Below are 17,295 nucleotides of genomic sequence, written 5' to 3'. Positions count from 1 at the left end.
GAAGACTCGCATTTATAGGTGACAGCAGATTAAATGTTCATTTTGTAGGTTTCTATTGTGTTTAGTTAGCTTTCTGTTGTGTCTGCCAGCTCAGACAGATTGACGAGGAAACATGCAGCTTGTTTTTCTTATAAACGGAGTGTATTTATGTGCCGTATTGGCCTGTTTTAATGTCATGCTGGTTTACAAACTACCAGTTACTTCTTCATATGTAGTTGCTTCCAAGCAAAATATTGACTCCGCCCTCCTACTTTTATTGTATACAAATAGCAAAGTGGCCAATAATGGTGCTTTTAGTTTTCCCTCAGTAAATGAAGTTACTTGTTAAATACAGCACTGTCACTTTTCATTAGCATTGACGTTTGTTTGACTACACTTTACATTGATAATGGTCGGCTGCAATGTCAATAATAGATTATACTTGATTATACTAGCCTGGCCCAGCATGATCTCACGTTTTGTCATTATAATGTGGAAATGGCTTCAAATACTACGTTAGTCATATGATAGTAAGCAGAAGTCTGAGGCTTGGTTGATGGATGTGTGTGTGCTGCGCTGGTTTAACTAATCAAGCATGAATTGAGCTAATCCTAATACTGCAGTCAAATACATTTTATTTATGAATTAAACAAATAGCACAGGTCATTATTGAAGATTTATTTCAATGCCTTAAATACACATTTTCAGCTTTTGCCATCAAAATAACATTTTAGACAACCTCAAGTAAAGAAATGTCTTTTGTACAGACTGCCATTAGAATTTTAAATACTGGGTTTTAGGTACGAATAGGGTTAACTGAGTTGTTAATGTAATTTATGTGATGACATTGAACGTATTTGTGTTGCTTGTTTTTTTGTTTTGTTTTTTGTGATGTGAATGCTGTTGTGGTGGTGTGGTGACTACAAATTTCCACTTGTGAACATTAAAGAAAGTAAAGTCAAGTCATAGAGAGGGGGAGGGAAGCAGCAGCTCATTAGCATTAAAAAGAGATATTAAGCGAAACAGCATACTGTAGGCTGAGGTGTTTTTGACAGGATAAAAAAGGGTATTTCTTTAAACTACCACTGCGAAATTTAACGAAACAAAAGAATCATATCAACTTGTAAACTGGGCATCCAACTTCAAATTTAGTTTCAATTTACTATATCTTTAAAGGTCCTGTGAAGTGCTTTGAAATATGCATTTTATTCGATGTTGACGTTATCTTAACTGAAAAACGAAGAGGGTCGGACATAACATGATTAATTCAGGTTTGAATTGGCACCCATGTCTCATCACAAAGGGGCAAACAAAACTGACATTTAGCCTACAATCATCGCACAAACTAAAATCTTTACTGTTTTATCTCTTATTTCTCTCTTTTGGTAGTACCCAATTTAAACATGGGACTATGGTAATCAGATTTAAATTTAGCGGGAACGGTCAGCTAGAAAATTATTCTAAACGGCTAGTGGGTGAACAAAGGCTTAATATACGGTAGGAGTGGTTGGGTGCGAAATAAAATAGGGAGTGGGACTTAAAAAACTAGTCCCACACAGACCACTAAACACTAGCTTGAAAATATCTTAAAAACTAACAATACTGATACTTACATCTAAAAAAAACTTTATTTTAATTTCATGGGACCTTTTGAATTTGTAATATTAATTTATTATTTATAGTTGCATTATTACCTAGCTATAAGCTTCCTATATTTTACAGAATTTATTGAACATTAAATTTATTAAATAAGCAATTCATTGCAAATGTAAAAACTACCATTAACTATTAACACACACACACACACACATATATATATATATATATATATATATATATATATATATAAATTCCTGCTTGCTAATGCTAAAAATGTTAACAACAGCAACCTTAATTAAAATTCTAACAAAAATGTGTTGACATTTGCTGATCCATATGCATTATTGCATTTGCAGTTGTGTTAAACCATGCTAAATCTCATTCTGTGTGCAAAATACGCTGCTAGACGTCTACACTAAACTCGCCTGAACAACTGACTTGCAGAAATCAGATCCTCCAAGGCAAAGTAAATAAATAAACTATCCCTCACAACTCTAACAAGTAGATATCAAGAGGACGAACGGAGCTCCTGTAACCCACGCATCTCAGTCCAACACGTCCTCCATGCCTTATTCATGATGAAGACATTATAAAAGAGCACAGACGGGCCGGACAGCGATGCTTGTTCAGAATACACATCAAATCTCTAGGGCGTTTTTCCGGCTTCATACACACACAGATCTGCTTTGTGCGTCTCCTCTGCTGTCTTTTATACAGCAGGTTCATTCACGCCCTCCAAACACACCTGCTTGTGCTCTCTGATTAGAGAAAGAATAGAGCTAATGAAAGGACAGACGGTGTATGAGAGCGGGAGATAAGACTTCATTAACTTTAATGCTGATTTGGTTGCTGGTGCTAACAGCTCAGAGGACAGAAAACAGCCCATGCTGAACGGTGCTAAACTGAGAGAAGAAGGTGGACTCTGGCTTTTTGTTCTAAATGACAGACAGCTAAACTAAATAAAGAGAGAGTCTGATGGCCAAGCCGTGAACACAAACTCTGTCCGAAGGGATAGAAAGGCATTGATTTTTTTCTTTCCTGTAAATCTGAGCTTGTTAGATGGGCTTGTACTGTACACTAACACAACACTACTAAGGCCCCGTTTACACTAATACATTTTAGCTGTAAAACACATAAGTTTTGCTACGGTTAGCCTTCCATCCACATGACCTTCGACGAGTTTTTGAGACCTGAAAACAGAGCATTTTGAAAATGATGAGGCTGTTTTGGTTTTAAAATGCTGCTGCTCTGTGTCGATGTTAATGGGGGAAACGGAGATATCTGAAAACGTCAGTCTTGAATTCTTTCCTTCCAAGTTCAGACTTTGCAAGTTTGATAAGGAAAACAAACTCCTAAGGACACGTCAGGTAAATCTTCAAAGGGAGCAGGGTTCTTTATAACCTCACTCACATCTTAAATGAAAACATGATATAAAGAACTGCCTATTTCCGTTTTGGTATTAGCAACAGACACCAAAAATGTTATGGCGTTGTGTAGCTACATATTTATATGACTGTCATCATCTTCTCTTTGTACATTTTATTAACCAAACGAAGCATAACAAAACTACCTCTGTTCATTTTTATTTTAAAATATGAAACATACCCTGACTCTTTTGCTGAAAATGAATAGTAATAATCAATAATGGCCATTATAAAAGTATAACGTACAATAACAGTTAGGCCAAGCAATTAGTCAAATATGCAGAATCAGTGTACATGGTTACATAAATTAATAGCTTATCTATCACTTAGCCTATCTTTGCGCTCAGCGTAAACATGTTACCTGAGAACAGGTAATAGATTCAAAAGACCAAAATTGGGGAAAATGTTGTTAGATAGAGACAAGATGAATTTAATACATATAAACAACTATAGTAAGATGAGATCCAGTGGTAGATCCTAGATGAACTGTAGGTGTACAGTAGGTGTAGCCACTGACTGCCTGGAGTTTAGACGTCCGTATATGCTGCAGCACATACCAGAGTGAGTGTGGTCATGTGATGTGCGTTTTCAGGGGTATAATGTGGATGGGGAGCTTTTCAAAAACAATAGATGAAACACCAGTGTGGACGTGGATTGTTTTCATTCTAAAGCGCCGTTTTAAAACTAAAACGCATCAATGTAAACGGGGTCTAAGACTAACAGGCGTAAAAATGAAAGAATATAGTTACAATCTTAATGTAAATATTTAAAGCAGAATAGGCCACAATAAACAAACGTTATCTACTACAGTGTAATAGCAAGAAAGTATGGTTCAGGAAAAAAAAGGAGGACAACATTTAGGATTTCACAAACTTTTGACTATATAGAATACATAAGATATCTTGCAGACTGTTATTAGATTTATTTAATTTTGTTATATTTATAGTTGGGCGGCACGGTGGCGCAGTGGGTAGCACTGTCACCTCACAGCAAGAAAGTTGCTGGTTCGAGCCTCAGCTGAGTCAGTTTGCATGTTCTCCCCGTGTTGGCATGAGTTTCCTCCAGTTTTTCCCACAGGTCCAAAGAGATGTGCTATAGGTAAATGGGGCAAGCAAAGGGTAAGATAAATTGTCCGTAGTGTATGTGTGTGATTGAGAGTGTATGGGTGTTTCCCAGTGACGGGTTGCAAATGGAAGGGCATCTGCTGCGTAAAACATATGCTGGATAAGTTGGCGGTTCATTCCCCAGTGTGGACCCTAGATTTATAAAGGGACTAAGCCGAAAAGAAAATGAATGAATGAATATTTATAGTTATATTTATCTAGTGATTCAGCAAAAGATTACAGAAAATCCCATATTAGTATGTTTTGTCCACAAAATATTAATTTTTTAAGTTTACTAGGACTTGAGTTTTTTTATTTTTTATTATTAAATATCTCAAGGTATTTATAGATACAAAACAAGAGAAAGAAAAATAGAAAACTAAATAAGCAGAGAAAAATAGTATGGATGAGAGGAGGGATATAAGGTGGAAGACAGTCCACTATGTGGCTGGTGAGTAAGATAATAACCTCCCTTGGTAGAATCTAGTCAGGACAGCATGAAGGGTAGAGCAGTCGGGTCAGACCTACTACTGCAAGCATTCCCTGGATCATGAGCACCATGCAATCAGAGGGAGAGAGGGAGAGAATGGGAGGGGGAGGGGGGGGGGGTGGCAGGAGAAATGAAGAATTTTACTAGATAAAGGACCCATTGTGTATCTAGCAACCCATCATAAATGTATAAATGCCACAAACTAAGAAATAAATAGTGAATACATCTGTATTGTTTTATATAATATACTGTAAATATTCCTTTCTATTTTAACATATATGATGATTTTTTTTTCATCAATTTTGTTATTACCACTTTTCATTTCTTTTGACCATTCCCCCTTCTGCTATGTACATTTTGGCAATATGTACCCAATATGTATTTAACGGCAATAGATTAAATTTGAATTTGAGAAAGAGAGGTTAATGGACATTTTGAGGTATCCTTGATGGATGTGATGACTAAAATGTGCATTAAATGTGTACAGAGCATTGTTTTTATGAATCATTTGTGTGCACCTAAATGATGATGAAAACAATCGATTACCAAAAAAAAAACGTGACATGACACCATTTGATATTTAGTCATTTCATTTTTATAGCTGAATATTTTTATCAGAAGTGACGATTTTGTCTACCTCATGTTGGAATGGAAAAGGCCAACTATTTATTCGATTATCTCTTTTTATTTTTATTTTTTTGTAGAAGTTAACGACACATCTTTGAACAAAAGCACTGATATTTAGCATTAATAGACTTAGCATTAAGTTTATTCCCTTGCTATCTCTACTGGCAACACATCCAGCTTTCGAATGTTTACTGTTTGCATCAGCATCCAGACCACAGGGAACGGTTTCAAGCGCAATGACAGAAAGAAGATGACAAGCAAGTACAGGAACGTACGACTCCATTATAAAACCGTCTTCAATTTCACATGCAGCCTTTGTGAAGTTCAATATAAATAATTAATTTGCCCACGCCGACATAAACTCTGATTAGAGCTTGCGAATATGTGTGTGCACATGAGGTTGACAAGAGTGCCAGCAAATGCGTTGCCACCATGGGCAAGAGAGCTAGCACGGTTGACAGCAGAACAACAATAAATAAACATGCTTGGAAAAAAAAAAGGGGAAAGAATATATGTATTCATGCAAACGTGTAAAAAGGATATTGCCATCTTGCTGTGGAACAGGTCCTGTTGATCGTCTGTGGAGCTGAATGTGTCCAGATCCTTCTCCAACTGCAGCAGGTGTTTCTCCATCTGTTTCAGGCTCTTCTCAAGGTTTTCTGCCGATACTAGACACACACGGATACAGATTTAAAACAATGCATCGACACGCTTTGTTTACAGCAATACATTTCCAGATTTAATCTTTGTTTTTTTTTTTTATTTAAACCATGAGGGCTTACTGGCGTTAACCATTTCATTCACTGCTATTTGCTAGGCAAATTTATTTGAGCAGATTTTTATGCATTTATAACAAAGATAATTGCACCGATAAAGAAAAGTAATAAGAAAAACAAACAAAAACAGCTTAATCCATCATGAAGTGAAGCGTTCCAGCTTAAATTCATCACATTGAAACTGCTGCATTTTGCACATCTGAAGTGTGTTCTCAACTGGAGTGTAAATTTGTCAAGCATATAAAACACTTGTCTTAAAGCAACTGTGTGCTGAACAATTCTCAATACTGATTGACATTGTTGCTTCATGTATAAATTAAGGACTTATTTAGGATGTATAAAGTAAGAATTGATGATGCCCTGTTTATGTAATGTAATGTGTATTTACAGAGTATGGTCAAATACCCAAAGCTCTCCACAATCAGGAGGGGAAGGGGTCTCTCCAGATGGATCCAGAGTTCTGCCTTCCAATCTATCCCGGAATGGATCAACGTTTATCCTTTTTTATTACTTTATTATTATGATTATTTGAATCAGTATTTAATCTTGTATTGATTTTGACTAATGCACTAAGTTTTGCCTGTCTCTTTGTAACTCTACCTTTAAGAGACAGAGGTTATGGAGACATTGAGTGGAACTAAAGGGCTTGATGATTGTAAGCAACTGTTTTCCCTTTTGTATTGCTGTGTGTTAATGCTGTCTAAAGTCAATTTAATATTAATAATTAATATCATCATTGTGTGTTAATTCAGTGATTTTTCTTTTTACTCAAGATAGATTTTGTGTAGTGAGAATATAGCTGTTATACCAGTTTTTACCCAGTTTTGATAAAGACGGCTGACACTCAGCCTGGGGTAAGAAACAGATTGTACTTTGAATGTGTGTGTGTGTTTGTGTGTTCTATTCAATTGTGAAACTCACTGCGAGTGTTGAAGCTGGCTTCTGCTGATGAATCTGAAACTATCTTTAGTAAACTTTATTTGAATCTCTGAATCCGGCTCTTCTTTATCTGAGACACTGGTAATTCTTTGGGTTAAACTGTAAATTACCCCTACACTCCACACCACCACATGTGTGCAGCATTCATTTGGAGGATCAGACGGCAGCCGCAGGACAACAGTGCCTGTGTGTTAACCACACGCCAGCTATAGGGGGAGTGGAGAGGCAGTAACAGAGTTAATTTGGTTGATGGAATGATTGGAAGTAGAGTTGGGCGATGTTGACCAATTTGGCATAGTACGATGTCTAATGTGAAACATCACGATCGTCGTCGTAGGGTGGGGGTGGTTGTTGTTGTTAAATATTAATAAATTCATAATGAATTAATTACTTGTAGCCTACCATTTTCACTTCCTGACCCACATGGTCTTTGCTTTACCCATAACCAAACCATAAATAAATAAAGTTACACACAAATGACCACTTGTCAATCACTTTTTTTCTACGGGACTCTGGCATGAATATTCAGAGATCTGTGTCGTTCTAATGGCTTTTCCCACAGCTGGTGGAGGTGACAAGAGTTCATTTGGAGTTTACTGTAATTTTTATTGTGACTGATGATAACTTTCTTATTTTATTATTATTATGGGAAAATAATAACAAGTAAAGATGCTAGGACTTGACCGTTTTGAACGGTTTTGTGACCTTAAAATATATTTGTAAGCATTTGGGCGAGTGCATATACTTTCACTGTTTACACTGCAAAATCCTCACCGTGTGTGCAGGAGACATTTATGCAGAATGTAAAAATAGAAAAAATAAAAGCCTGCAATGCTTGCCGCACCTTTGTGCTTTTCTTATTAGCCCACTGCTCTAGAACTGAACATGAATGATTGGTTAATATTAGCTGTCAATCACTCAGTCAATAGCTTTTGCCTTCACATTTTCGTGGTTGTAGCTCCTGTCATCTGAAACGCTGAAGATGAGAGAGTAAAAAAACACTGACAGATTTTATGTTAGAAAACACCTATAGTTACTTATAAGGGCACATATTATTAGTGATCATGTGCTGAATGTTAAACCACCATTTACAATTTTCCAAGAGTGGATAAAAGACTTCCCGTGGCTTCAAGTTCGCTACGAAATTGACTAAAGCCATTCACTGTAAGGTCTGTGGGACCGGGTTTGCAGGAAACAGTGTTTGCCACTGGATCTACATCATTTTAAGCGTGAGAGGTGCTGTATAATCCTTCATTTAATCCTCACGACGCTGTCAGCCGTGCAAGTGGCAGCTATGTGTAAAATTTAACACAGCTCATGAAAAAAGTTATATGATGGATCACGATGCCGGCTTAGCATCGTTAAGTTTGTCGGACATCAGCGATGGACGATGGCATCGTCTATCAGCCCAACCCTAATTGGAAGACTATGATCAATAAAGGTCGATGGAGGGAATTTGGCCAGGATACAGGGGTTACACCCCTAGTCTTTACGAGAAGTGCCATGGCATTTTTTTTTAATGACCACCGAGAATCAGGACCTCGGTTTAACATCTCATCCGAAAGGTAACACCCACTGACTAAATAGTGTCCTCTTCACTATACTGGAGCATTAGGACTCACACAGACCTCAGGTTCTGCTAGCCTCAATAACACTACTTCCAACAACAACCTAGTTTTTCCTTGTGGTCAACCATCCAGGTACTGACCCAGCTTAGCGCTGCTTAGCTTCAGTGAATAACCGCTCTTGCGCTGCAGGGAGAAATGGCTGTAGCAATCATTTCTTATCATGTTTAAGATACATATGTTATAAAGAAATGACACGTCATCTTAATCTTATCATTTCCAAAAAAAGTCAATGCATTACAATTAGCACAAGCACACACCAGTACATAAAACCGCCAATTTGAAGATATATTTGGTTAATTACTATTACAACCGCTCTTGTAAAGCCAAAGCAGCTCCGTAGAGTTCATCTGCTCCTCACACATGCTGGTAGTTTTGATGAGGTAATTATATGACTTTAATAAGAGGCTCATGTTTGATTAAGCAGAGGCTGTTTGGAGGGGACGATCCTGTTCCATGCGGTGTTAGCGTAATGCGACGGGACACATTGACTGAGCCTCATGGGCTGAGATTTGGCTTAAATACCCCCAGTTTAGTAGGATAATATTTACTGCATTTTCATGAGGAATTGTGAAAATCTTAAACTGCTTAACGATAATCTGCTTAGTTAAGTCTGACTTTTTTTTTGTCCTTTATTCCAGTGGCCCTAAATGATTTTCAACATATACCAAGCAAAAACTGCAGGATACATTTGCCTCATATAGTTCCCATACCTTGGCTTTCTGTTTTCAGAATAAAGATGGTAAGAATGCACATATATAGTCATCAAAACCTCTAGCTCCCTCTTATGGAGTTCATGCAGAAAGAGTGACAGAGAGATGGAGGTGAATGTCTTTATCTGGTCTCACTGAACTGTGCCAGGAGCAGCTGGCACTGCCACTTTGAGTGTGACCCAGTATTGCAGTGCCTACACACACACAAATATCAGTCGATTTGAATATCTGCATGGTACATTTATTCAGCCACTAAGAATTAAACTTCAGTCTGTAAGTTTGTTGCATGCGCATGAATGACACCTTAAATTAAACAGCATGTTGGGGAGACATGTTCCGTTCATTTTCTGAGCAATTACACATTTCTTTGCAGACAATAAAGTAGTAAAGCATTCAGAAGTTTGGGCTTTGTAAGATTGTTTCAATGTGCACGAAGGCTGACAAAAATACTTCAATCACTCAGGTCTTATGCTCTTGAGAGTGAGCCAAGTGTATGTGTATTTCGGTGTAAAGGGGTGACTGAGTGTAAACCCACACTCAAAATGCACATTCAGAAGGACACTTGAGAGCAATGCGTGTGTTTTATTTGAATGGCCTTTGGTGATTTGTGAGCTCTCGAGAGGAATGAGAGAGAGAGAGAGAGTGTGTGTGTGTGTGTGTGTGTGTGTGTGTGTGTGTGTGTGTGTGTGTGTGTATGTGTGTGAGAAGGATTTCAATCATCTAAACATTAAAAACACAAACAAAACTAGTCAGTTTAAGATGACTTCAAATGAAAACATTTCAGAGATGGTGTATATACTACCTGACAAAAGTCTTGTCACCTATCCACGTTTTAGGAACAACAAATAATATCTTGATTTCTAGTTGATCATTTGATATGAAAAGTGTCTTATTTGAAAGGCAAAGACCTCCAAAATAAAATACGATCATGCCTTGACTTTTAATTATTTAATTAGGACTGTAAGATCTGTCCACCTTCACCAAACTTGTCCTTCCTTCAAACTTCACAGATTTCTGTAAGAATATTGGGTCCATGCAGGTTCCAATAGGTCTTCTACAGTATTTGTGATGATCGAGGAGCAGTTCAACAGATGATTCATTGGAAAGATCTGCCTTTTGCCACTATTCCAAATGATCAACTTGAAGTCAAGTTTTTATTTGTTGCTCTTACAAATGGGATCGATGATAAGACTTTTGTCAGGTAGTGTATAGTAGGTTCCTGAATACAACTCAAACATCAGTATGAGGCCTGGATAAGACTTTTATTTATTTATTTATTTATAGGCACTGATCTTTTATTGATTTATTTTTATGTCAACTGTCCTGCACGTGTCAAAAACTGAAGAGCAAGTTTGCATGGAGTAAACTGTACTTTAAAAAAAATATTTTAGCAGAGTTGTTTTGTTTTACTCTGCTTTCTTAATGCTAACTCTGGATGAAGATACAGTGAGTATATAGAGTTGTGTTGACAGGGAAAACTTTTGAATAATGTCAGAGTTCATTCATGAAGTTGTGTGAACAACATATGGCATCTGTGTGCATCTAAGCGCAAACACATTTTTAGATGCGGTTAAGATGTTTACATGTACAGCATGTTAATTGTGATTAAAGAAATTGCAGCACATATATATATATATATATATATATATATATATATATATATATATATATATATATATATATATGTATATATATATATTTTTTTTTTGGCATAAACTAAATTTACTTGAATTAAAACGTTCACCATTTTAAATGCCTTCATTATAAAAATATAAAAATGTATGAATTTAATATGTCCTAGCAGAACAAAGCATTAAAATCCAGATGGTCTAGTTGTCTATTTAGGCAGCTTACTAGATTTCCATGCACATTTCACTATATTATGTTGCCCTTTCTTAAAAGTCACTTTGGTGGTGTGTGCCAAAGGAAATAAATTTAAAAGAAAGCTTCAATAACAGTCAGCGCAAGCTCTAATAAAAAAAAAAAAAGAAACACACATGCATGAACCCTCCATTAACAGGCAGTGAAGGAAATCACCCTAGACCTCACTGCGCCACAATGGAGAAAAAAAAAACATAACAGTTAGAGACTGACAAGAGCTAATTCTTAATGAACGTATCTTAATCTCGAAGAGAAACACACACACACACACACCTGCTAATGCAGGCTCTAAAGGACAAAATAATGGAAGTAATATCTGTAAAACAATCAGAGGCCGTTTCCTGAGGGGTGTGCGCGGACAGACATTCAATGTGGTGGGGATATGTTACCCATAATGCCATTTCAGCTTTGATGAAGGGCACAAGAGCAGGCAGCACTAATGAAATGGGGAACTGGAGGAAAAGAGATAGACAGGGAGGAGAAAAAAAGTGAAACTAATAAAACGCTGCTGAGAAGGAGCCAATAAGTGTAGGAGAAAGTGGACATGACAGAAAAAATATATATTTCTCTAAACTTACTTTCTTATACAAAAAAGAGGTTTCAAAGAATGTCAGAGCTGCTCATTTCCATAAAGGAACTAAATTGTGAACAAGAGACATCAAGCACTCTGAAAGCAGCACATTCAACTTGACAATGTCAATATTTGTAAACACAGATAAGCCGATTATAAAGCTAATTGCACCAGCATGACCTTCTGCTGCTGTAGCTCATCTGCATCAAGGTTTGATTTGCTGTGTGTTCAGAGATGCTCTTTTACAGATCTTGGTTGTAATAAGTGTCTATTTAAATGGGACCTATTTTGCCCCTTTTACAAGATGTTAAATAAATCTCTGATGTACCTGTGAAGTTTCAGCTTAAAATACCCCACAAATCAGGTTTTAGAACTCTTTGAAAAGGCCCCTTTTAGGCTTTGAGACAAATTGCGCTGTTTTGGTGACTGTGGCTTTAAATTCAAATGAGATTGTGCTCCCAGCCCATTTTTTAAAAGAGGGTGGGGCTACAAATGCCTGTGTGTCTACATGGTGGAAGATTCAATATAGGACTAATGTTATCTCTGTAAAAAACTGAAAATGTCAAAAAGAAGGGGCTCAGAAGAGGGCTGGAAACTACACTGTTCATGTGTGCATCCTAAAACTCCACATTTACAATGCCTCTTAGTCACTGATATTATTTTAAGCAGGTATAGTGTGAAAACTAATAGCGGCTGCACTGTAAAACCCAATAGTCAACTTTATCAAATGAAATGAGTTTAGTGAACTCAAAACTGACAGAACTTTAATTCTACTCAATTGAAAAGAGTTTTGAACTCAGCGTTGAAAGTTAATTGAATACCTCAATACTTCAACTTAGAGTAACTTCACAGTACTCATTTAGATTAGTTTAACTCATACTTTGTAGAAATCGGTTTACTCAAACGGTTTGAGTTACCTTAACTTATTGGGTTTTACAGTACTCAGTTGGTTTGAGCTCTCTTCATTTATTATGTTTTACTGTGCTCAAATTGCTCCTTTACTGAAATGTATTAAGTCTATAGCACTTATTAGGATTAGTTTTTGAACTTAAATGGTTTGTTGCAATTGGTTTTCTCAAATGGCTTGAGTTACCTTAACTTTTTGGGTTGTACAGAGTGGCTGCTTCTCATTCAGGGCTGTCTATGCTAATGAGGGGGTTTCTCCCTCTGATTACATGTAAAAACTCAATCAAAGTGTTTCTGCAGACTGTTTTTAATCAAATGTGACTATAAAATTTTAATTAATTCATTTTTACTATTAAAGGCTGGCTATATTCACACATGGTTGCCAGACAACTGTGTTTAAACCCCTTATAAAAGTGATTATTGCATAATAGGTGTCCTATATGCTACTATTGCCTTTGTAAGAGATATAACCAGTCTGGTCATTCTTCTCTGACCTCTAGCATCAAAAAGACATTTTCTCTCATTGATTATTTTCTCTTTTCAGGTCCATTCTCTGAAAATCCTAGACATGACTGTACAATATGTGGAATTCCCAGCAGATCAGAAAAAGAAATATCCAAGACCATCCCATCTGACCCCAACAGACAAGCCACACTGAATGAGTATGAATGAAATGAATAACCTTTTTTCCTCATTTTGTTCCTCAGCTTGAACATCAAATCATTAGACATTTGGGATAACAATGATAAATATCCAAATGTATTAAATAAATGGGTTGATATAGCTTACTTTTATGGTGCTCTTTGTCATTTTGGAGCTAAGCTGTCACTGTACACAAAGAGCAAAGCAAACATTTTCCTAACTCCTGTCCCCAAAGGAAAGAACGAACACTGCAGGGGTTTGGAGCAACATGGGGGTGAGTAAATGACAAAATTTACATTTTTAGGTCAAACTGAGCTAACAGTTTATAATCAAGTCAACATGAATCAAAATGAACCCCATTTAGATCTTAATAAATGTCTCTTGTCTTCCTGTGGATAATTTTTCAACAGCACATTATCCTATTTTGTCCCATAATTGTTCATATAAAAACGTAATAACGTTCCCTGCCTCTGAAATCTTCATGTTCAGCTGATGCAATCAACACGACTCTGCCAGAGAGCAACAACATAAACCAATGATATTACAGCCTAACAAGTCGAACAATCCAATAAAATCCCAACTACTGAATCCAGTTCTCCATCACATCCTGCTGACTTATTTGTTATTGTGGAAAAATGCACAAGTTTAATGTTCTCTTCAAAATACTCTCTCTGAGCCCGACTGCGTCTTATTTATACTGTTTGATTATTTGAACTCACTGCCAAAAACTCTCTCTCGCTCTTTCTCTCTCTCTGTCCTGTTTCCTGGAAGCATTAGGTAATGCAGTGAGTTGGTCTGGTCCTGTTGTGACTCTGCCTTTAGGGCTGCCGAGGGCAATGTGACCTCACACAACAGTCCCTCTGCTGCTAAAACTCACACAGACAGACTGACAGACACATAGACTCTCTAAAAAGATCGTCTTATATGCAGCTCCTGATCATGATCGGTTAAATATGCAACAATAGAAGGATCTTGAGATCTTATTCAACTTACTGGGCTTATATACATGTTCAAAAATGCACGCACGCACACACACACAAGCTGACAGTATCTGTGTGCAGCACTGAGAATGCAAAAAGAATCAACATAAGAACTAAAACAGAGTTTGTGGTAAAGAGTAATGCCGTGCACCAGAGTACTGCTAAAGATTAGATTGAGCATTATCATTTGATGTGTGGCTATAGAACTTTTTTCCCCTCAATATCTTCCAGATTTTTTTTAAACGGAAACATAAAAAATAAAAAATAAATAAATACATAAAACATAAAAATAGACTAATTACCAAATTTTAAAATATACAAAACATATACAAAAACTGTAATAATAACAACATCACTTGTAATAATAATAATAACAATTTTTTTGACAAAAAATGAAAATATGAATTAGCGTGCACATCACATTACATATTAGGGCTGCACAATATATCGTTTCAGCATGGGTATCAAAATACTGTATGTGCATCTGCAAATAGCCACATCGCAAGATATGTAATGTTGAGTCTTAATTATAGTTGACCGGGAGCTGCAGAATTGTGTATAATTATACTGTATTTATATGAATTTTATACAATTTCTGCTAAAAAAAAAAAAAAGGTTCTTATTTGGATTTTTTTGTCTTGTTTCTAGTGAAAATATCTATATTTCAAAGCAAAACCAATTTAATTTTATTTACCCCACTAGCTGATAATTTTGCTTGTTTTAATGAAAAACATAAATTTTCAGTCAAAACTTATGATGACTTATTTCTTCTGAAGTTGGAAAAAAAAATTATTTGATTTTAAATGTTTAAATATTTGGACTAGAAAAGAGACAAAGCCAAGTAAGATTTTTTTTAAGCATTGTGATTATTCAATTTATGTACTTAAATACTGTTAGACTCTGCAGAAAACTTCTTGTAAACCTGTAATCATATAGCAATATTTCTTGCAGAAAATAAAATATCGCTATTTTTTTCCAATATCGTGCAGCCCTATTACATATGCAATAGAGTAAAATACAATAAAATTAAGTAAAATAAAGTAAACTAAAAAAGTAAAACTTAGTCAAATAAAATGAAGTAAAATACAATAAAATAAAGTAAAATAAAATAAAGTAAAATAAAAAAGTAAAGTAAAATAAGATAAAGTAAATAAATGAAAGTAAAATACAATAAAGTAAAATAAAATAAAGTAAAATAAAATATTCAAGTAAAATAAAGTAAAATAAAAAAGTAAAGTAAAAATAAAGGTGAATAAATAAGTCAAGTAAAATAAAGTTAAATAAAAAAGTAAAGTAAAATAAAAAAATAAAATAAAAATAAAATATTCAAGTAAAATAAAGTTAAATATTCAAGTAAAATAAAGTAAAATAAAAATTACAGTAAAATAAAAAAAGTAAAATAAAAAGTATAATCCAATAAAATTAAGTAAAATAAAAAGTAAAATCCAATAAATTAATGTAAAATAAAATAAAAAAGTGAAATACAATAAAATAAAAATAAAAACAAAACAAAAAATAAAATAAAAATAAAAATAAAAATAAAAATAAAAATAAAATAAAAATAAAAATAAAATGTTTTAAAGTTGGCTAATGCTGGTTTTGAGTTTGTAATTGCTTCAATACCTCGACTGGCCCGGTCCACATGCTGCAGATCATCCACAAACTTCAGCACTTCTGGGAATTTTTCTTCGCAGATCTCTGCCAGGAAGTGCAGAAGGGTGGACTTCTGATCAGTCGATTTAGTGTCCTTCAGCTGGGAGCAAAATAGAAGATTGAAAGATAAAAAGAAAGAAGAGAAGGAGAAATTCAATTGTTTAATGTGACATCAATAATAAATCAGAATAGGAAAAAAGTATATATAAGAATGCAAATATTTGGATGTTCAGAACATTAGAGAAATAGAGCAAAATCAAGAGAATCTTGAAGAAAACCATCAGTGCCTGCCGCCTTCACGTCTGACAAGTTAATTTGATAGTACACTGAAATCGCCGCCGGACTAGAAAAGCAAGACATTTTCATTGTCAGTTATGATTATCATCGTGGCAGACAAATACAGGCCTTTGTAAAAGCCAGTGCAAAAAGCATTTGATTAACGCATATAGTGCAAACATTATTAAGCTTTTCTGGGTGGTGCAGCATGACGATTTAGGATGCTTGATTATCACGAAGAGTGAATGAGAGATGGAGATAAAGGAAAAACAGAGCTACAAACAGGCCCTCATGAAATGAGAGACGAAAATTGGAGAAATCGACTTTCCATCTAGCCCATTTTAGTACTCACCACTATCTCGCACTCGGCCAATTCTTTTAAATGTATGTGTTCTGACAGAAGCTTTGTGCGGGATATACACACTTGGGTTCAACTGGATAATTGCAGTGTCAGAACATTTGGAAGCCATGTGAAGCGTTAGACGGATGGAGGGGGACGAAATGAGATTTGTTTCTCTGCCTGAAAAGTCTTCTCAAAAAAAACGACGGAAAAAGTAGTCAGGATCTACGAATTGCTTTCGCACATTTCATCTAAGTAGTATGAAAATGACACAGGAACAAAGAATCCTAAAAATATCCATTCAGATCCTGCAGTCCGAGTCCGTTGATGTCTTTGAAAGTATCTTGAGTATTGGTTCTCGATAGAAAAAGAATTAAATAAATAAATAAAATCAACAACATTCAGGAGTCTGACGTCTCTGACACAGTGAACCATCCTCCGCTGATGAGATCAAGCAGTGACGTGAGAGTCACACGTTCAAAGAGAACGGCTTTCAAATCTTTTGACAAATAAATATGCTGGATAAACCCACTGTGAGCAAAAGACGACGATACTGACAGGTTAAATTCAGAATAAACACAAACAAACAAACTATCAGATCAACAGAGGCAGAGAGAGAACATCAGGACGGGCCCTCAGGCGAGGAACTTGAAAGGCAGAAAACGACACACTTTCTTTGTTACTCCTGCCCATCAGGGACGGTATTGCTCTGTGCAGATGTAAGAGATGTAGTCTCTCTCTCTCCCCAAAGTGAGGATGGATCCCTCCATT

The 17,295-nt window shown here is 35.7% G+C and overlaps 1 protein-coding gene and 1 long non-coding RNA gene across 6 annotated transcripts in view; one reads left to right on the top strand and one right to left on the bottom strand.

Moving 5' to 3' along the window:
* The window catches only part of LOC137496713 (uncharacterized), a 473,958-nt gene that overhangs the window by 22,610 nt on the left and 434,053 nt on the right, over positions 1-17,295 (top strand). The gene's annotated exons all lie outside the window — the stretch shown is intronic.
* Positions 1-17,295, bottom strand: part of diaph3 (diaphanous-related formin 3) — a 478,885-nt gene that overhangs the window by 163,434 nt on the left and 298,156 nt on the right. For 4 of the 5 annotated variants that reach the window (XM_087272225.1, XM_087272219.1, XM_087272221.1 and 1 more), the window contains 2 exons: positions 15,879-16,008; positions 5,766-5,890 (listed from right to left, as the gene is read on the bottom strand). In XM_087272225.1, the coding sequence (XP_087128351.1) occupies positions 5,766-5,890; positions 15,879-16,008 (255 nt within the window). 5 annotated transcript variants of the gene reach the window in all.

The sequence above is a fragment of the Danio rerio genome, chromosome 11 (genome assembly GCF_052040795.2).
Source record: "Danio rerio strain M-AB ecotype USA chromosome 11, GRCz13ab, whole genome shotgun sequence".
Classification (NCBI taxonomy): Eukaryota; Metazoa; Chordata; class Actinopteri; order Cypriniformes; family Danionidae; genus Danio; species Danio rerio.
Note: the sequence above shows the minus strand (reverse complement) of the source record. Positions and strands in the feature narration are given on the sequence as shown.